At 40.0% G+C, this 23,014-nt stretch overlaps 1 protein-coding gene across 2 annotated transcripts in view; it reads right to left on the reverse strand.

Moving 5' to 3' along the window:
• Positions 1-23,014, reverse strand: part of LOC136873920 (mannose-P-dolichol utilization defect 1 protein homolog) — a 543,576-nt gene that overhangs the window by 6,845 nt on the left and 513,717 nt on the right. For both annotated transcript variants that reach the window (XM_067147272.2, XM_067147271.2), the window contains exon 5: positions 2,560-2,833. In XM_067147272.2, the coding sequence (XP_067003373.1) occupies positions 2,603-2,833 (231 nt within the window). In that variant the 3' untranslated portion in view covers positions 2,560-2,602. The remainder of the gene's footprint in view (positions 1-2,559; positions 2,834-23,014) is intronic.

Here is a 23,014-nt window from a genome sequence, read left to right on the forward strand (position 1 = left end):
TCTATCGCTCCCACCCACAGGGGGACAACAGTGCCGAAGAAATGTGAATTGGAAATAATATTCCCACTACTGCGACTGTAGTTTTGTGTAACCAATTCTGCATACTTTAACAGTAAGGAAATAAATGATTACGGTAATGCAGTGTAGTTCAACGTGAGTACCGTATTCGTCGCCTAAAGGTAGTAAATTTGCATATTCCGTAGAGAAATTAATACGACGTTTATAGGAAGGGTCACTGACAAAGCCTGCATAACTTTCCCATTCATTTACTTTCGGCTCCTGCAACCGCATTTCACGGTAATCCTAGTAAGTACTGAATAAAGAATGGGAGATAGCACGAATTGAACAATTACCGTAAGCTACGGTAAAATTGTGACATGCCGTTCGATGGCTAGAATAACCCTACAAAAGAGTAACAACTCTCAGCACTTCTTAATAATGTTATTGGCTTTACGTCCCACTAACTACTTTTACGGTTTTCGGAGACGCCGAGGTTCCGGAATTTAGACCCGCAGGAGTTCGTTTACTTGCCAGTAAATATACCGACACGAGGTTGTCGTATTTGAGCACCTTCAAATACCGCCGGACTGAGCCAGGATCGAACCTGCCAATTTGGGGTTAGAAGACCAGCGCCTCAACCGTCTGAGCCACTCAGCCCGGCCCGGCACTTTTTAGTGATTGTTTCAATACACAGCACGAATTTAACTATTACTGGAACCTAAAACGTTGAAACAAACGGCACTTCCAGGAATTGCAACAAACAGAATCTATGTGTACATTCAGCGTAATAATCCCACAAAGGAATTACAACTCTTGGCGCTTCATACTGATCGTTTTTATTCATAGCACGAAGTAAAATCAACTAATGTGTAACCCAAAACGATGAAGTGCAAAACAAAAAAATAAAATAAAATACAAACTTTACATTTAGCCCTACTCAGGAAGGAGTTTACAGGGTAGTTCCCGGAGAAGCAACCAACGAAGACAAATTAATTTAAAGAAACACAGCTTAATATCTCCTCGTTGAATTGATATCTTTATTTTTCAGACCTCTTTCTCCGATGAATGGAGTGAGGGGATAGTTATCCCGCATTTCCCTTTAGTATAATTATCACCAATATCATAGATGAAATTACATTTTTATATGAACGGTAAGTTTGACATGTAAAATTTGAGTTCATGTATAAAAAATAGACGCCATACTTTGTGATGTTCCTATAAGAAAAGTGCTAACAAATATAGTAGATATAGTGGATATAGTAGATATTTATTTCACAAAACAACCAATTTGTATTCACATTCCAGCTGTACGAACAAAACTGATACTGGCTGTAGCTCTATGCACATCTTTAAATACTCCATACATTTATGAAAAGAAAAGAAAAAGCCAGCAGGTTACGATACAATGCAGCATGTACAATTAAACGAGGATAGGATAGGAACCAACATTCTAACTCACTATTTTCATTTAGATTATTCAAATGGGACAAGTAACGTAACGTAATGTTGTTTTAGGTGAGGTCTGCGGCCTAAATGCCTCAAAAGGAGTTTTCGCGATATCTTTCATCGCATCTGTATTGTCAAACCCTCATATCTCATACGAAGCATCAAAAACAGAATGACCATATTTTGCATGAATACACCATCCCTCCACTCACACAGTCAGTCGAAAGTAAAATGATAAAACTATGAACAAGCAAAACGACGTATAAATTCCCGCCTAGTAAATTATGACTGCAAAACTATATTACCTTACTTCTTCCAGTTAACTCTGGATGAAAATTACGAGTTACAAGGTGGTTCTTTTGAACTACAAGGAAGTGATGATAAACCGATTCTATATAATAGACAACAAAATTAGATGACAAAACAATAGAAACAGCGCATAGACTAACCAAAATTTCCATAATAAAAAACAAAAAAAGCATTTCCTAGCACAGAATGTGGATATTAGACGGCGTTTCTCGTACATTCTGTATAGACAATTCACATTCCATTAGCTGTGTTAGTACTTAAATAAATAATTAAATACGTGATGATAGAAGTTTAAGTCGCTTTTAAGATCCGATGGTCTCAAGAGCTAGATTAGTCCGGCCCCGCGGTGTAGGGGGCAACGCGTCCGCCTGTCACCCGGCGGCCCCGGGTTCGATTCCCGGCCGGGTCAGGGGTTCTTAATTGTAATAATATCCCTGGTCTACGGACTGAGTGTTTATGTCGTCCTTAATGTTCCTTTCCTCACATTCAACACTCTACACTTCAGCAATTCCAATTACACGCAGTTTCATATCATATGGTGGAAGTAGCGGCCAAAGATCCACAGGTGTCGACGCCACGAACAAATATCTTTTTTTTTTTAAGAGCTAAATTTGGGTGCAGACAATTTTTCCTTGAACGAGGCATTACTGAGACAGATCTCCAAAGTGCAAGCATCTTGAAATGTCGATTATTTGTGTAAAAATTCCAACCAATAACCTTGTGCACAAAAAGCAACTGTAGTACGCAATCAGGTAATAAACCATTCACGTTTCATAGTAGGGAAAGAAAGATAACAGAACTTACGAATAAATGATGGTTGGTGGATAAAATATGAACGTTGGTCCTTCTAATCCTTTTTCTTATTGTTGTGCACGACGTTCCAGTAATAGACGAGCTGGCCTGCGATGATAGCGTTTACACTGCAGGCACTGACGTACGTCACGATAATGATAGTGTCACCAGTCTCCTGGATGGAGGTAAAGATTCGCGCCAAGGAACCGAAGAAGAGCATAAAGCCCGTGGCAGCTGATAACTGGCCTGTGCTGCCGTTCCGGTAGTTCGTCACCACCTGGATCAACTGAAACAAAAACACCAGGTTCAAAAATTAGTCCACAGTCATCAAAAAAATACGCAGAACAATTCATTATAGTTCGCAAGCCGAGAAGGTAAAAACAAAAAGACCTCCAGACCCTTTTATGCAAATGTAATGAATTGCATGTACTTTGGGTATTCAGCCCGAAGGCTGGTTTGATCCTCCACAGCTCCACCAAAGGCTATCGTAGACAGCCTAGGCGTCACTGAAGAGGCATACTAGGGAAATGAGGAGTGAGGTAGTTTCCCGTTGCTTTCCTCGCCGAGCCAGAAGTTGCTATTGTATATCAGTCTACCAAGCCCACTGAAATGCATACACCAACCGACCCTATAGGCGATATTTCCACACCAATCATAACAGAGACTGGCTGCATAAGGAATGGTATTACTGGCATCACTCATACCCCGGTCACTTTCATATTGTCTAAGCCAAGGATGAGACTGAGACAGGTCACTGAAAGTAACAAATTGCTCTAGCCCATACCAGAAGACATAGTGCACTGTAAACACTACATCTTGCCAACAAGGGCTCGTAATGGATGGATTATGTACAGCTATTAAAGATAACCAGCCGACACAGTGCTCCTATTTTCGCATCCCTGAAGACAGGAGGTCCAGTTTGTGCTTGTAACGGAATATAAAACCAAGAATTGACGAATGCAAATCGAGTAATTTTTCTCTATTGTCAAATGGGCAAAAGTTCTTAGATTCGAATTTTGATTTTAACAGCAGACAATCCAAATGTACTTCCTATCCCATTCTCTGTAGGTTAAAGTTAGAATGCATTATTTCAGAACCACAATGCTACCCCTAATTAAATTACATATAGCCTACACGCACTATCGCACACAAAAAGCGTTATCACAGCCCCTAAAACCATGCAAGAAGTCAGAATATTCCCTATCCTTATAACTCGTTGATCCTAAGGAAAGTATAAATTTACCCAGTATAAGCACTGTAAATCTAATTGGCTTTTCCTAAGAAGGCAAAGGTGACTAGCGGCCCGAGTTTACATATCGTCGTGGTCACTGAGATAGCGCAAGCAGCAGCAGCAACAGCAGCGAGAGAGTTGTAAAACAGATTCAGATTAAAATAAAGTGTAAGCCCCGAAAGTTCTGTACAAGTTGGCAATCTCGTAATACGTAACACGCAAATGTAAAATAAAATGTTCTCTTCATTTTTACCGTTGTCAGTTGGGATTGCTGATCTACGGGAAGGGTGCTTTTAATGTAAAACGACTGATCATCTGTATTCCCACAGTTTTTGTAGTCATTGAAATGATCGCATAGTACGTTACACGTGGACAAGTACATCAAAATGAATTTTAGTTGAAAACGAGTATTGAAATGACTCATGACCATGTTGACTGAGTCGAATATACGACATAATGCGTCAAAACCAGTCTTCTAAATCAGTCAAAGTAGAACAAAGACAATTACGCAATCTGAAATGCACAGGATGTGCAGCACTGCGTAATTAGTTAAGAGATATAAGAGAGGAATCTCTATTGGCGACATGTCTCAGCAATAAAATTTGAACATAAATCTATATAAATAAAATTGTAGGGGGTCCGCTGTCTGTAATTTCTTTTGTTTTGCCAATTTTTCAGATAATTATCCGTTTTAGGTCAACTCAAGACTGAATCGGTGGTTGTTACGTATCGTGTCTGTTTGTCTGTTCCACCATCACGCCGAAACGGCTGAATAGATCTCAACCAAACTTCATATTTAGAGTATACTCATCCCGGGGAAGGTTTCGATATGCATATAATTTTAAAATCTTTGAACAGACGGGGGGTTTATAGGAAAACCAGAATGGTTTTTCCACCATCACGACGAAACGCCTGGATAGATCTCAACCAAACTTCATATTTAGAGTATAATCATCCCGTGGAAGGTTTCGATATGCATATCGTTTAAAAATCTTTGAATAGACGGGGGGTTTATAGGAAAACCAGAATGGTCTTCCTCCATTTTCTCTTATACTATTGATTTTTTGTAAACTTCGTTTACCGTACGTGAAACGTCTCTTCATTATAAACAACTTTCGTTATGTTCATAATTTACCTTACTCTTCACATGACGGAGAAATTTACTTTTTTCCGCTGGTATCATGCTCTGCATTGAGTGACCGACAGACCGACAACGAACCTACAGGTTACCATGGCAACGTCTCTGACTGCATGCCAGCAGGGAAGTAACGTATTGCCATTTTCCTCATCATGCTTTTAAATTCGTGGTTGTTCCTTGGGTAGATGGCAAGAGAGGCGTCAATCGGCCTATCTGCGGGATATTGGCGGAATATCGTTGGATGTAATAACCGCCCTCGAATACATTAAGTAATAACACCATTACTCATCTTCTTATTATTTGTTTACCTAAGAATCACTGGACCAAAATTTCTCCTCTGTTACTGCTTTATTATATCCATAACTCACACTAGCATAATTTATTGAGGGGCATTTGATTTTCCAATACATTCACTTGGCATTTACATATTTGTCGTTATCCGGCTGTCCTCAGTTATAATCCATTTTCTATTACTTTCAACTTTCTTAACTGTATTATTTTCTTCCTTAATTACGCCGTATGTACGCGAGTGCTACAAACTACTGGATGTATTTCCACCAAGACTCATATTTAGAATACACCTGTCCTTTATAGGTTTTAGGGCAAAAATTGTTTCTAAATCCCTGAACTGACTGGGGGTTTATACGAAACCGAAACAGTGATTTTGCACTTCCACAAAATATACACAACCAAACTTAATGGAAATCTACCTACCTTGGTAGAAATTAATTTATAAACCTTTTTTCTCATGTGCATCATTTCGATACGAGGAATAAGGGAGATATCATTAACGGACCGTTTTGTACAAGTCCCATCGGACTTAACTCACGAGCGGGTGCGTGTAAAGCGTATTCCCTACAACTTGAAAACTACTGAAGACATTCGAACCAAAATTCATATTTAGCATACCAAAGGTAGGTTTTAAACGTAAATAACATTTCATGTTCTAGAATGGACTGGCGGTTTATACGGAAACGAAATGGTGATTTTACTCTTCCACAATATATACAGAACAAGACCAACCTGACTGGAAATCGACCAAACGTGATGGAATTCCACCTCTAAACCTTTTGTTCATGTGCATTTTTTCGTCAGGAGGATTAATAAGGCAGATATCATGAATGGTCAGTTTTGCAGGTTAAGTCCAGCGGACATAGCCCAAAAGGTGTTTTACATGGAGCAGATTCCTTATCTATATAAATCAAATCGTAACGACTGTGTGCCTCTACACTGACTATTTTGGCGAAATTTTCGTACAGCTTTCCGTTTAAGGGGTAATAATGACCATCTGCATAATTTTTGGTTTAGTTTCCTGAAAGTCTTAATTTTTACCCGCCTCGCCCAAAATCCAGATTGCGGCATAATCTGCCAGAAGAAAAAGAAGATAATTGAAATTTGACAAAATTATACGTTTTAGCCTGTAACGAACGGAAAACATCCAAGATCATTAAATTTTTCACTTTTTATCCCCGAAGAATATCGAAATATGCAGGCAATTTTAATGATGGTGCAGACCTTCGGAAATTCCTATCACATAACAGATTGCACAATCTCCGTTCAATTTGGAATGATCTACAACCTTGGTCTTATGACTTTTTGCCGTATCTGTATCCCTTTTACGTTTGATTTTTCTCTATTAATCGATGTTAAGTAAATTTGGACTTTTCACATGCATAATTCATACTTTCAATTACTTATATGAAATACAGAATCATCAAACTCTTCACGAAAATTGGCCCACCCAGTAGCCATATGTGAGCCAAATGCTATGTATGTAGCTGTCACATAATTATCCGAAAAGTAATGTAATGTGAGATAATCTTACAAAAACTTTACCCTTTTCCACGTTTCTAACTCAATCTGACCCAAGAATAGATGACATATCATGGGACCAGCCATTTAGGCCACTAAATCCGGCGTGTCTTATGGTATAATCCTTTGTCGATATGACGTACGTTTAGTAGCAGTTAATCTGTAAATGAAGGTCTTCAATATTGTAAACACGCATATACTTTCGTATGTCGATCTACAGTATATATATTCACTGATGTCGATTTGTAGCGATCGAAAAAGGATGGGTCTGCTATTGTAATCAGTACTCCCCACACCGACTTTGACTGGCAGTAGGAAAGGGTTCCTTCTCCAACTCCTGTGTAACTGTCATTAGTAAGGAAGGCCTACAATTGTAATGAATATTTCACTTCTCGATTTGACTTGCAGAAGGCAAGTGAGCATGCAGTTTTGTTTAAAACACCCCTACCCGATTGTGTTTGGCAGTAGGCAGGGGTGCCCGCCATTATAAAGGAATGTCCTCATCTAAAATGTGACTGACATTAGGCATAGTGGCCTGTTATTTTGATGGAAACTCACCAACTTGGTGTGACTGGCAGTAAACTGGCTGGCAGTAGGAAAATGGGCCTGCACAACTCAATTTCGAGTGATAGTAGGGTAATTGCCTGCCATTATAATAAAAACTCCTCAACTGTAATCTGTCTGGAAGTAGGAAAGGGGCTGCCATTTTAACGAAAACTCCCCAAATCGATTCTGTACGCGTATTAGGCAATGGGGCCTGCAATTATAATGTAAACTTCCCAACTCGATTTTGAATGGCATTAGGCAAGTGAGCCTGCCGTTATATCACAAATCCGTAACAAACACTTTACATTGGAAACAACGTATGGGGACCTCCCCATGCGCTTTCTCGGATAACGCTAAGAGACATGCAATTTTAAAACAATCTAATTTACTGCATATACACTATTTACTTCGATATTCCAATACAATGTAGAATATCGTAGCGAAGCACGGATACATTCGCTAGTCTATATATATAAAACAAGAGTTTTGTCTGTACATTGCTCAGAATTTGAAAATAATGGTATTTCTGTATCGGTCATGTCCATAGTAACAAGAAAATGCACTTTTTGCTTTTCCGTAATTTCTGTCTGTCTGTCTGTCTGTCTGTCTGTCTGTCTGTATGTATGTATGTATGTATGTATGTACACGCATCACGAGAAAACGGTTGAAGAGAATTTAATGAAAATCGGTATGTGAAGTCGGAGGATGAGCCTCTACAATCTAAGCTATAAATCATTTTACTCACGCTGAGTGAAATGGTAGTTTAGGGGAAGGGCTAAAATTGAATTCTCAACTTTTTTTGTTATTAGTGGTCCAATGAAAATCGGTATGTGAAGTCGGAGGATGAGCCTCTACAATCTAAGCTATAAATCATTTTACTCACGCTGAGTGAAATGGTAGTTTAGGGGAAGGCCTAAAATTGAATTCTCAACAATTATGTTATTAGTGGTCGTATTTTAAAGAAAATGGGTATTCAAAGTTGGGGAATAAGCTGCTACAATCTAGGCTATCAATAATTGTATTCACGCTGAGAAAAATGGTAGTTTAGGGGAAAGCCTAAAATTGAATTCCCAAATATTGTTATTAGTAGTCCTATCCTGATGGAAATCGGTATGTAAAGTCAGAAAATAAGTTGCTATAGTCTAGGCTGTAAATTATTTTATTCACGCTGAGTGAAATGGTAGTTTAGGGGAAGGCCTAAAATATAATTCTCAAATATTTCTTATTAGAGGTGTAATCGATGAATGCTACATAACTAAGGTTATATAATATTAAATTTCCTATTATTCATGTCTTATACATTGTTACCGTACTGGCTATGATCACAAAGATATTCATGAATTTGGATTTTTGTTATTAAGTCCATATCAGCACCGAGTAACGAGAAAATGGGTAAACAGTATTTAATGAAAATCGGTGTGTAAAGTCGGAGAATAAGAAACAACAGTTTAGGGTATAAAATATTTTACAAATCACAGAGTTGAAAGAAAACTAAATGTGAAGGCCTACAATATAGAAAGCTCATAACATTGATCAACAATACCATTACATCGACCATTGTTTGTCGTGATGTGCTTTGTGTCTTCTGTTGCCCCTCATCTCCGGTAGATAGGATTACTGCTGCGTACAGAGTATTTTTATTTGATTTACGTCGCACCAACATAGATAGGTTTTATGGCGTCGATGGGATAGGAAAGGGCTAGGAGTGTCTTAGGCCTTAATTAAGGTGCAAGCCCAGCATTTGACTGGTGTGAAAGTGGGAAACCATAGAATACCATCTTCAGCACTGCCGACAATGGGGTTCGAATCCACTATCTCTCGGATGCAAGCTCACAGCTGCGCACCGCTAACCACACGGTCAACTCGCCCAGTCGTACAGAGTGTAACAGCCTGCCTGAATATTGATGGGAAGTAGCTGGTGAGTTAGATAACTTTCTTCTTTAGCATGCCATTCCCCTGGTTTATAAATTTTCTGATACTACTGGTACGTAACACACTGGATCATCATAGCATTCGGGCTATTCAATCCTTACTCTGAGGTACTGATTGGAATGAACAGTGTGCATATTTAACAGAATAATGGCAGATGAGTGTTCATGGCAATCTGCGGCCTGGTCATCCCAGCTCTGGAACTTTGGACTATTAGATTGGCACCGCAATCTAACCGCAGCACTGTTCGTTAAAAGTGATAAAACGTGCGGCTTTCCATTTGATCGAGTATTTTATATGATAGTATTGCTTTTAATCGCTACATTCATACTTACGTTTTTGTAATGACCTATGTTGATTTCAGTTAGGAAAACCACAAAGTCAGTCTTTCTGAGAATACCGTAGCGAAGCACGGGTACATCAGCTAGTGATATATAAAATTATTCGTAATTTGGCACACTCAAATACATCATGTAAAACAAATTCAGTAATTCACAATTATAACACAAGAAATGCTAATAATATCCACTGCATTGTTATCCATTCAAATAAATATGGAATTAATTCCATATGGCATTATTCTGTTAGTCTCTGCAATAAACTGCCGGAAGATATAAGAACGCCTCCTCAATACAAATGTTCAAAAAGAAGTTAAATAAATAATTAAATAATTATCTTAAGTAAAAAAATGTGGATTTAATGAATTTTGAAACTGGCTTTCACATTTCTTTCTTGTATATTTAGTAGTTGGTGTGACTGCTTGTTTACTCTTACAGCGTATCATTATGAAAATTATACAAACCAAACATATACCGGTACATATGATTATTTTTATAGGATATATTATTTTATGAAACTAACGTAACTTATGTGTGATATGTAGTACTTAGCTCTACTCATGTAACCAAAATTACTATTAACTGATTTGATGTAACAAACTTGTACTACTGGAGTGTATTAATTTACTTTATAAATACTCTGAAGCCATGATAATATTAGAATGTACTGCACCACAGCGAGCTTTAGCTCAGGTGCCTCAGCTAATAAATAAATAAATAAATAAATAAATAAATAAATAAATAAATGGTAAATAAAATTATTTTTAAGTACTGTTAAAAGTATTGTATAACCCCGTAGATACTTATGATTCACTTATATGCTATATGCTTACACGCTCAAAAAACGGTATTTTCTATATCTCGAAATTTCGATAACTCGAAAGATCAGCTCCCAATGTGATTCGAAATATTGAGGTTCCAATGTATCTATCTATCTATCTATATATATATATATATATATATATAAAGAGTTTTGTCTGTACATTGCTCAGAATTTGAAAAAAAAATGTATTTCTGTATCGGTCATGTCCATAGTAACAAGGAAATGCACTTTTTAATTTTCCGTAATGTCTGTCTGTCTGTCTGTACATGCATCACTAGAAAACGGCTGAAGAGAATTTAATGAAAATTGGTATGAAAAGTCGGGGGATGAGCCGCTACAATCTAGGCTATAAATCATTTTACTCACGCTGAGTGAAATGGTAGTTTAGAGGAAGGCCTAAAATTTAATTCTCAAATATTTATTTTATTAGTGATCCTATCGATAAATACTACTTAACGAAAGTTATATATAATTAAATTTCCGAGCATTTATGTCATACATTGTTTGTTTTTGTTTTTTTTGCTATGGGCTTTACGTCGCACCGACACAGATAGGTCTTATGGCGACGATGGGATAGGAAAGGTCTAGGAGCGGCCGTGGCCTTAATTAAGGTACAGCCCCAGCATTTGCCTGGTGTGAAAATGGGAAACCACGGAAAACCATTTTCAGGGCTGCCGATAGTGGGATTCGAACCTACTATCTCATACATTGTTACCCTACCGGCTTCGATAATACAGATATTCATCAATTTGTATTTTTGTTGCCAAGTCCATATCATCGCCAAGCCAAGAGAAAATGGGTTAACAGAATTTAAAGTCGGTATACAGAGTCGGGGAATAAGATATTACAGTCTAAGTTATAAACAATTTTATTCACCCTGGATGAAATTGTAGTTTAGGGGAAAGCGCTTAAAATTTAATTTTTAAATATCTATGTTATTGTTCCTATCGAAAAGTACTGCATAAGAAAAGTTATAGAGAATACAATTTCCGACCATTTATGTTTTATTCAGTTTTACAGTACCGACTATGAAGTCGGAAGAAAACTGAATGTGAAGGCCTACAATATTGAAAGCGCATAACATTGATCAACAATAACATTACATTGACCATTGATTGTTGTGATGATCTTTGTCTCTTACTCTGCCGTTCAACTTAGATAGATGGGATTACTGCTGCATACCGAGTATAACAGCCTGACTGAATATTGGCGGGAAATAGCTGAGGAGTTGGAGAACTTTCTTCCTTAGCATGGCATTCCTCTGGTTCATACATTTTCTGATATTGCCGGTGCGTAACAAACTGCTTCATCGTAGTATTCCAGCTATTCGAACGCTTCTCCGACGCGCTGGTTTGAATGAGCAGTGTGCATACTTAAGGCAGGGGCTCACTTAGTAGTAGTAGTAGTAGTCGTAGTAGTACTAGCAATAGTAGTAGTGGTAGTAGTTGTAGTATGACTTGGTCTGGAATTACAATTTAGGCCTATTCCAAATTATAGCACCACAATTCACTAAATAACTCAAAATTCAACCCTGAAAAGAGCCGTTTCTTAAGGAAAGCTTCTTCGTTTCTCCTCTGGCTTGGAGGAAAAATTTGTCCGCCGCCGGCGTAGTGAATTGAGATTTTCCGACTCAACGGGTACTCCTATTAAACAGATTAGTAAGAGGGCATCGTTTTTGCCCTGGGAGTCTCCACTATTCGACACCCCCACCCGGCCGAAGATAAGACGAAGTGTGTTCACGGATCACGGCTCTCTGCGGCTTGGTCATTCCAGCTCTGTAACTTAGGGCTGTCAGATCGGCAGAGAAAATGTGAGGTTTTTCATTTGATCGAGTATTTCATATAAAAACACTGCTTTTAATCGCGCTATTCATACCGATGTCATTGTAATGACCTATGTTCATTTCAATTGGAGAAACTACTAAGATAGACCTTCTGAGGATGTAAAAAGGCAGGTAGAGAGTGAGTGTCTGTCATTAAAATGAAAACTCCCCAACCTGATTGTGACTGATGGTAGGCAAGGTGGCCTACCCTTACAATGAAAATTCCCTAACCCAGTCTTCATATGAGAAAAAACGTTTGGTGACTTCCTCGTCGTGTTTCTAGGGTAACGTTTAAGTGCTGCGCAATTTAATACAATCTTGCTCACAACGTGTACACTACCTAACCTAGAATACTGTATATAATGTAGAATTCCGTAGCGAAGCACGGGTACATCAGCTAGTTCAAACATAAAAACCAAATTTGTAGTTGTACGTGCTGTTGTTATGATCACGCCACAGGACTTCGGTTTTACGCGGAATCCGAACCACTAAGACGACTTTTGATTTCAAAAATCCCACATAACTTTAGTTCTAACCACGAGTAAGGCTGCTGATCTACGGTTCAATAATAATAATAATAATAATAATAATAATAATAATAATTGTACCGGGGGTTCACGTTCTCCATCCAGTTGAACTACGCGCCTTCTAGAAGGCCATCGGTGCTGCGAATCCTAAACTATGTATCTGAAGATACTTGGACCTTTAATATTTAGATGTCTCTACTAACGGCCTATGTGCCCCCTCTGGCAGGAGGACGGACAATTAATTTTTAAGAGAATTTTCAAGTTTCAATATTGGTAAAACTTAAGTGTTTGTAGATTGTTTATTTTATGTGAGGTCACTAGCACTTCTACGGCTTCCTTCTTTCTTAAGTTTTTAACCAATCAGGAATTTTTGTGTATGTTTCTCTAGCTTATTAAAATGCTGCTGTGTACAGGGATTCTGCCTGGCTCAAGAGAGTTCTGGAACTTTCTCCTCTGAGTTGCTATGAAAGCTGGGCGCTTTAGGGCTGTATTGTCATCTTCATCGCTCCGGTCTAGTGTGTGTACGGCGTAATGAAAGGCAGGGGCAGTCTTACCGTCGTCGGAAGGCCCAACAACTCAACGTAATGGCAGACATCTCTTAACATGTAATAGCTCCAGACAGTTAACTTGAGGGGAAGGTTTCAAACGTCTTTTCTTAAAGTATTATTCTATAGTTTCTGCTTAAATGTAAATTTTCGGCAAGTCTAAGGACTCTGTTCAAATCCCTGCTGTGAAATATGTAAAGTTAGGGAATAAAGAGTGTTCACCCTCTATTAAATCCCATTCACCTGGGTATGGGGGTGACTAAATTTTTCTAAAACTCTAAATTCTGCAAACTATGTTGGTACTTAATATTTCGCATCCAGTCACCGCGCGGTAATATAGGCTTAGCCACTGCAACTTCGGGCCATAAGCTCATGTAGGATTTTAGGTGTCTTTCAAAAGGAGTGCAAGTGTTTCGCCTCTTAGCATTTTGTTCATGGCCGATCATTCTGAACCTTTCATTTTGTACATTAAGGCCATTTAGAATGGGCACTCATTGCTCCTGTTTAAAGTGTCATTCTTTTATAGACGAGTGTGTAATATACTGTCAAGCAGAAATGACAGTAAACGCAGTATTTTGAAAATTATCTAGTGCAGAATTTGGCAAGAAACTTTTGCCTCTGAGAGGTTCGAATGTAGTAAATTTTGGAGCCCAGACTCCTAGAATGTAAGTGAGCGAAGTAGATACGTTCTTGTAATAGTGCACCTTTAGAGCTTCAAAGCTCATTCCTTGTGAACTATTGTGTCGATGATCTTCCCCATTGTACGTGATTTTTGACCTAAAGTCATTGTTATTGTGGGAGCTGACGAGCTCATATTTAACTGTTAATTGTTGTTGGTTCAGATTTTCAAACTACCCAAATTTAAAAAAAGGAAAGAAATAAAATTTCAAAATTTAGTGTTTTAACTTATGCTCTGCTATTTCTCTGTCCACCCATTCACACTAGCACCTTCGTAATAATAATAATAATAATAATAATAATAATAATAATAATAATAATAATAATAATGAAAGCCATCGCAGGATACTATACACAACAGGATCACATACAGAAACAATATCCAGAAAAGGGTAATTGCTTGAGAAAATACTGAAGAAAGGGTGGGGGTGGGGGAAGAGGATATTCTCTGCACAATAAAGACAGCAGATAAGCCAGCGTATGAAAACTAATTGGCAAAAACAAAGGGAAGGAATAGTCCGGCCCTAAGTAGGAAGAATACTTAATATAATTTAAAAAGCCAAGGAAACTGCATGCCAAAAAAATAGAAACAGTACACAGGCTCACTATTATTTCCTAATAAACAAACTGGAGGAAGTCTTCATCAAACGGAAACCGTAATTTTAAACTCAAGCATATAACGAAAAAAAATCGAGAAAAATCAAAAAATGGAAATTATGGAAAATTCCTGGCCTAAAATTTACAGGTGACCAATACAGGCTGAGAAACAAATAATGCACAGAAATTCACAGTGACATTAAAAATAATATTTTTGTTATTTCTTGTACGTCGCACGGATACAAACGGGTCTTATGGCGAGGATGGGATAAGATCAGAACTAAGAATAGGAAGTGACCGTGGTCTTCATTCAAGAGTATTCAAGTAAAGAAAAAACACTGGTCTAGTGTGACATCAGAAACACATTTCGAAATTGTACGTTCATATCAACAGGATTAGCCCCAACAGACTTAAACTAACAGTCGAATTCTATGAAGACGGGATTGAAACAAAAACAGACACTGAGGAAAGGATCGGTAAAATCAAAAACGACCTTGCATAGTCAAAAATTACACAAGAAGACATCCCAAACAGGGAGTTCCTTAGATCGAAAGTTCAAAAATGGCAAAAATACGTAATACGAGAAAAGCAAGCGAAATTATATGTCAAAAAAATTGGAACAGCACAGATGACTGACCATTATTTCCTAGTGTTGGTGCGACGTTAAAATACTACCGAAAAAATAAGTGCATTAATTCATACCAAAGAAAAGTAACACAATTTTTATCCTAGTTTATATGACGGATCAGCCTAAACTTCGCACCTAAATATTTAAAAGTTTATCCTATACTTTGTAGTTAACAGTGGTGATAGTGACGATTGTTGTTTCCTAGGAGAAAAGAACAGAAATATCAGTCCTATGTATATCATTTTCTAAAATAATATCACTGAAAGGTTTACAAAAACTGGAGCTTAGATTTTCCTGAAAAGAATGTTAAAATAACAGCTTAACGTCAAGAGTAGATTGGGTCGCCACGAGCACAGAACAGTCTAATTTGCAGCAGACACTCACAGGGATCCAGTCTGCCGATGAAAAGCCATTTCGAGATGCACTAAATCACTAATGAGGGCTCAATTCGGTATTAATTAGGATTATCATCAATACGAACCAATTGCATCATAACATTATTACAGTTAGGATATAGTTCACAATGAGAGTGCAGTATTAGGTAGTGAATAGCCCAGCTCGTTGCTGGAAAGGTTATGCACAAATTAACTATGTACTCGTCCATTAAAACTGAATTATTTACATCACTAATTCGTCACCGTTGAGTGCACATTTTATTATTAAAATATGATAGCAAGCCATTCATAGCAGTAGGCTCTTCAAATAATAATGTCCTCTTCCATACAGTACATAAGTAATTAATGCAATTACACCGGGTCGGGATGAGCACAAAATGTGAGCTTCAACATAATGGAGTGACAATTTAAAAGTACTTCATTGTTATTACAAATTTATTATTACAACAATAATTAGTGGAAAAAGGGTAAACAAAATAGATGCTGCTCATGATAGGATGCTAATTTGTATGAAAATAGGCCACATCGTTACAACAAAATAATACACACACTCTACTTCATTTTCTGCCGACAGATGGCAGCAACAGCACGGAGGTTCCAAATATGCAACTCGTATCGTGAATGGCGCGGACAGAGGAACACGTTCCATCCTTCATTACTTTGTCTACGATACTAATTAGGAAAGAAGGTCAGTCAAATAACACGCATAGAGTACATTCAAGTAGACCTCAACAGTAGTAAATATTACATATAAAATCCTTCTAACAAGTAATAGTTCAATCGTCATTAATGTTTTAGTTTCACTTAAATACATACCTTCAAACATAGTTTCGTTTCCTAATATAGTATCCAACAATAAAGAGAACACAACTTCGAACGATGAAGAATATTACGGTCTTCTCACGACCACTTAATGTTAGCAACGAAAGAGGGTGTGCATTTACTACACTTTAAATTTCCTAAAAATCATCCATACTGAACACATAGTAGTTTTAGATAGTTTAAAAGAAAGCACGTATCATTTTTTTTTTTGCTAGGGGCTTTACGTCGCGCCGACACAGATAGGTCTTATGGCGACGATGGGATAGGAAAGGCCTAGGAGTTGGAAGGAAGCGTCCGTGGCCTTAGTTAAGGTACAGCCCCAGCATTTGCCTGGTGTGAAAATGGGAAACCACGGAAAACCATTTTCAGGGCTGCCGATAGTGGGATTCGAACCTACTATCTCCCGGATGCAAGCTCACAGCCGCGCGCCTCTACGCGCACGGCCAACTCGCCCGGTACGTATCATTTTATCATTTTAGGCCAAGAGGCGAATTCCTCAAGGCAGTATTATTGGACCTTTGTTTCCTTATATATATATCAATGATATGTGTAAAGAAGTGGAATCAGAGATAAGGCTGTTTGCAGATGATGTTATTCTGTACAAAGTAATAAATAAGTTACAAGATTGTGAGCGGCTGCAGGGTGACCTCGATAGTTTTGTGAGATGGACGATGGGCAATGGTATGATGATAAACGGGGTTAAAAGTCAGATTGTGAGTTTCACAAATAGGAAAAGTCCTCTGGGTTTTAATTACTGCGTTGATGGGGTGAATGTTCCTTTTGGGGATCATTGTAAGTATCTGGGTGTTAATATAAGGAAAGATCTTCATTGGGGTAATCACATATATGGGATTATAAATAAAGTATACACATCTCTGTAGATGGTTATGAGGGTGTTTAGGGAGTGTAGTAAGACCCCAACTAGAGTATGGTTCCAGTGTATGGGACCCTCACCAGGATTACTTGATTCAAGAACTGGAAAAATCCAAAGAAAAGCAGCTCGATTTGTTCTGGGTGATTTCCGACAAAAGAGTAGCGTTACAAAAATGTTGCAAAGTTTGGGCTGGGAAGACTTGGGAGAAAGGAGATGAACTGCTCGATTAAATGGTATGTTCCGAGCTGTCAGTGGAGAGATGGCGTGGGAGGACATCAGTAGACGAATAAGTTTGAGTGGTATATTTATACACTGACTGACAGAGCAAATGCAGCACCAAGAAGGAGTGGTTCGAAAGGGATGAAAGTTGGGGAAAAAACAGAGACGGCACGGACGAATAATTGATGTTTATTTCAAACCGATATGCAGGTTACACAATGCGCACGGCATCGACTCAGTAGGATGTAGGACCACCGCGAGCGGCGATGCACGCAGAAACACGTCGAGGTACAGAGTCAATAAGAGTGCGGATGGTGTCCTGAGGGATGGTTCTCCATTCTCTGTCAACCATTTGCCTCAGTTGGTCGTCCGTACGAGGCTGGGGCAGAGTTTGCAAACGGCGTCCAATGAGATCCCGCACGTGTTCGATTGGTGAGAGATCCGGAGAGTACGCTGGCCACGGAAGCATCTGTACACCTCGTAGAGCCTGTTGGGAGATGCGAGCAGTGTGTGGGCGGGCATTATCCTGCTGAAACAGAGCATTGGGCAGCCCCTGAAGGTACGGGAGTGCCACCGGCCGCAGCACATGCTGCACGTAGCGGTGGGCATTTAACGTGCCTTGAATACGCACTAGAGGTGACGTGCAATCATACGCAATAGCGCCCCAAACCATGATGCCGCGTTGTCTAGCGGTAGGGCGCTCCACAGTTACTGCCGGATTTGACCTTTCTCCACGCCGACGCCACACTCGTCTGCGGTGACTATCACTGACAGAACAGAAGCGTGACTCATCGGAGAACACGACGTTCCGCCATTCCCTCATCCAAGTCGCTCTAGCCCGGCACCATGCCAGGCGTGCACGTCTATGCTGTGGAGTCAATGGTAGTCTTCTGAGCGGACGCCGGGAGTGCAGGCCTCCTTCAACCAATCGACGGGAAATTGTTCTGGTCGATAATGGAACAGCCAGGGTGTCTTGCACATGCTGAAGAATGGCGGTTGACGTGGCGTGCGGGGCTGCCACCGCTTGGCGGCGGATGCGCCGATCCTCGCGTGCTGACGTCACTCGGGCTGCGCCTGGACCCCTCGCACGTGCCACATGTCCCTGCGCCAACCATCTTCGCCACAGGCGCTGCACCGTGGACACATCCCTATGGGTATCGGCTGCGATTTGACGAAGCGACCAACCTGCCCTTCTCAGCCCGATCACCATACCCCTCGTAAAGTCGTCTGTCTGCTGGAAATGCCTCCGTTGACGGCGGCCTGGCATTCTTAGCTATGCACGTGTCCTGTGGCACACGACAACACGTTCTACAATGACTGTCGGCTGAGAAATCACGGTACGAAGTGGGCCATTCGCCAACGCCGTGTCCCATTTATCGTTCACTACGTGCGCAGCACAGCGGCGCATTTCACATCATGAGCATACCTCAGTGACGTCAGTCTACCCTGCAATTGGCATAAAGTTCTGACCACTCCTTCTTGGTGTTGCATTTGCTCTGTCAGTCAGTGTAAGTAGGAAAGATCACAATATGAAGATAAAATTGGAATTCAAGAGGAAAAATTGGGGCAAATATGCGTTTATAGGAAGGGGAGTTAGGAATTGGAATAACTTACCAAGGGAGATGTTCAATAATTTTCCAATTTCTTTGCGATCATTTAAGAAAAGGCTAGGAAAACAACAGATAGGGAATCTGCCACCTGGGTGACTGCCCTAAATGCAGATCAGTAGTGACTAATTGATTGTAATTTATTGTAGACGACAGTTTAAAATAAGTATTTTATCATGAGACAAAGACGAAATATACTCCTGCTCACGATTTTCGACCACACGGTCATCAGAAGACAGTCATAATTACTCCGTCACTCACCGGAGGCAGGCGACAATTCGTTTCCCGACGGGCTAAATTTGAATATTATTTTTAGGTTCTAAGAAATTAGTTCCGTGAATAGACACAATACAATAACCGTCAACGTTGTTTGCTACGGCAGAGGAGAGTTTAATCGCCCATATTTGATTTAATAACAATATACACCATGTCGAAACTTACGTGTGTGTATTTAAGGTTGAAATAAAGACCATTTATCCTTTCATAAGGATGGAAAAATTGGACAGTGACACTCGCTGTACAAAATGTTCTAGAATATTTTTAGCTGTAATGGAGGGAAGGCTGAGTTAACATGCCATTTCAAAATAAGGAAACATAAATCAGCTGACAGCACTACAACATCAAATGAATCACTAACTAGTTTCTTCCAAGGTAAAACATTTGGTTCAAATTTAGGAGAAATTGGTCGATTCCTAAGGATGTTTGTATCTCACACGGTGCAATACAACCAGGCTTTTGAGTCGACAGACTGTGTATCAAAACTTGTGCACAAATTATTTGGCCGCTAATATTCGTGAGCAATAATAAAAGAAGGTATAGCGACGAACGCTATAGACCCTTTCGCAAATTTCAAGACCAGTAAGTGGAATGAGCTGATACTGTAATCTACATTTATACTTGAGACATTGAATAATTTTGGACTTGAAACCAAAATGATTGGTTTATTTACAGATGGCACCGATGATAATTGTGGTGGAGCAACAGGAAAATGAAAAAGAATAACAAATATTGAGTTGAACAATCAAAAATTGGCGCAAGAAAAATGTTAGTCCTGTATCGGGTACTATCTTCATCGGGTGAGGCAACAACACTCATGCACTCTGGTGGCCGTTAAACTTATCACAGAGAATTACAACTGTAACCATACCCGCCGATGCATGGTGTGTACAAAGTTACATTGGCATCCGATCATTTCTTCTGGGTGTTTCAATTTTTTTGTCATGCAGTGTAAAAATAGAATATAATTTAATAACATTTTGTATAGATGTATGGCAGTAAGTATTATCATGTCCGGCCCCGCGGTGTAGGGGGCAACGCGTCCGCCTGTCACCCGGCGGCCCGTGTTCGATTCCCGGCCGGTTCAGGGGTTTTAATTGTAATGATGAATATCCCTGGCCTGGGGTCTGGGTGTTTGTGACGTCCTTAATATCCTTTCCTCACGCTCAACATTCGACACTACCGCCATTCCAATTACCCGCTGGTTCACACAATACTGCCAGTAGGGGCAAAAGATCTCTATGGGTCGACGCCCGAACAAATAGCATTTTAAAAAGCATTATCATGACATTCTCACGAAATTAATTCCGTATTTTCAACTATGAACACGATTTTTACATATTTTTCACGAAATTTCTTAAAAATTAACCCCAGAGAAACTCGGCCCTACTAGTCATACCATATGATCGAGTGTCTGGCCAAGTTTTAGGAGTAAGACGGCGACGATCCATTAAGACTCGTTAAGGCTGTCCAACTCCAGGCGATTATCATTCGTCCCGAGGATACTGATAAGAACGGGTTCTTTTTTTTTTTTTTTTTTGCTAGTGGCTTTACGTCGCACCGACGCAGATAGGTCTTTTGCCGACGATGGGATAGGAAAGGCCTAGGAGTTGGAAGGAAGTGGCCGTGGCCTTAATTAAGGTACAGCCCCAGCATTTGCCTGGTGTGAAAATAGGAAACCACGGAAAACCATCTTCGGGGATGCCGACAGTAGGATTCGAACCCACTATCTCCCGGATGCAAGCTCACAGCCGCGCGCCTCTAACCGCATGGCCAACTCGCCCGGTAGAACGGGTTCTACGAGAGGCATTTTAACATGGATTTGTTTTTGAACTGGGGTTCTGGGATTAGCGCGGACAATTTTCCGACACCACGGAAACCATGACAACCAGTTTACGTCAACTATGTATACTAGGGCAGGGAAAAAAAAAACATACCCATGCTTCTAAGCTTCTCCGTTTAGCGGAGGAACTTAGTTAATTTTTCTCCATATTTATCCATATTTTCACGTTATCCAGCTGTCTACATGGGAGCCAGGACAGAAAACAAGCAGCTAACCAGACGCAACTGGAGGATAAGAAAGCGGCAACCGCCGCCACCCAGACCGCCAGGAACGACAAGGCGCTGAGGCACAAGTTGTTTGGCACTGACCCATGCCCCTCAGCTACGGTGGAATCCAAGGACGGAAGCACCGAGGTGGACGGGGGCGTCACGACGGCGCTGGTATAACGGCCAGTATTGTACAAAATAGAAACAATGGAAGAGCAAGTGCTTGCTAGCAAAGTCAGAATCACACTGAAAAAAACATTTATTTTAACGTATCTCTTCTTATCAACGCCTATTGCTGTGAGACTTCCCAATATCCTTTCAAGGAAAGCTGCTAGGATTGGTCACGAGATTCACTGGGAGAGACTGGCTTACCATTTACGAAAAACACTATGATGGAAATGCCATTCTATTTTCAAAATGCTAATTATAACCTGATAAAAGTATATTCAGGTCCTGCTGAACCACTTCGCTAACTTCGCTAAGCGGGCGTTAACGCCCAACGCCGCCAATCAAGAAAGTCCTCCAACCAAGAGGCGCCTATCACTCGGACAATCCAGGACGACGTGGACGGATTAGCTTTTGTATAGTGGCAGCAGTAATGCCATCTAACGGAGACGAGCGTCAGCAGGAAAGACAGAGCACACCTTAACTAACAACAGTCTGTCTCTGTTTTGTTATTATAGATCATTTTTAAGGGCTTTGGACATTGCAGCTATCACTTTTTTATGTGGTTCGGTGAAGGAGAGTCCCCCGTTCCCTTCTTCGTGATTCCTTTCCTTTCTTTCCCATGGCACAACAGCCCCGAAAGGCCATGGCCTACCAAGCGACCACTGCTCAGCCCGAAGGCCTGCAGATTATGAGGTGTCGTATGGTCAGCACAACGAATCCTCTTGACCGTTATTGTTACCTTTCTAGACCGGGTCATGATTCATTTTTCCTCAATTCCTTCAGTGCTCGTTCCTTGCGCGTTTCTTCTCATTTTAATAATTAATTTTCTAATTAAATGAGGCAGACATTCACGACTAGTGTCTATATGTCAGTAAACCTCGCCATTGATGGACTTCGCAATAAAAATATGAATTAGTGAATAGCTCCGTTAGGGTTAGGTGTATAAAAAAACTGTCTGGACATAAATTGTTACATATAAATGTGAAGGGAATTTTGTTTGAAACATTTCTGAATAAAGCTGGTCGTTTTCAAAACGAATATTGTTTTGCCACTTAGTCCAGCATCTAAGGCAATACAACTGTAAAACATAATATGCCGAGTATCATAAAAGTATGACCTGACCTTTCCACGTGATACTCGAACAAGCAAGGAAGCAAGCAAACAAACTAACATGCATTCTATGGTGCAGCTCTTACAAGGCAGACGCTCTGACGAGAGTGGGCATCTGCCGTGTATAGGAAGCTGCGCGTATTTGTGGTGGAGAACAGTGGTCCATGCGGTGTATGAATTGCAGGGATGTTGGGGACAACACTAACAACCAGTCCCCGAGCCAAGGGAACTAAACATTTAAAATTAAATTTCCCTACCCTGGGCCCTCTGAGCCGAAGCCCACGGTGCTGACCATCCAGTAAAGGAACCGGACAGATTACAAGACGTACATGT

The sequence above is a fragment of the Anabrus simplex genome, chromosome 5 (assembly GCF_040414725.1).
Source record: "Anabrus simplex isolate iqAnaSimp1 chromosome 5, ASM4041472v1, whole genome shotgun sequence".
NCBI lineage: Eukaryota > Metazoa > Arthropoda > Insecta > Orthoptera > Tettigoniidae > Anabrus > Anabrus simplex.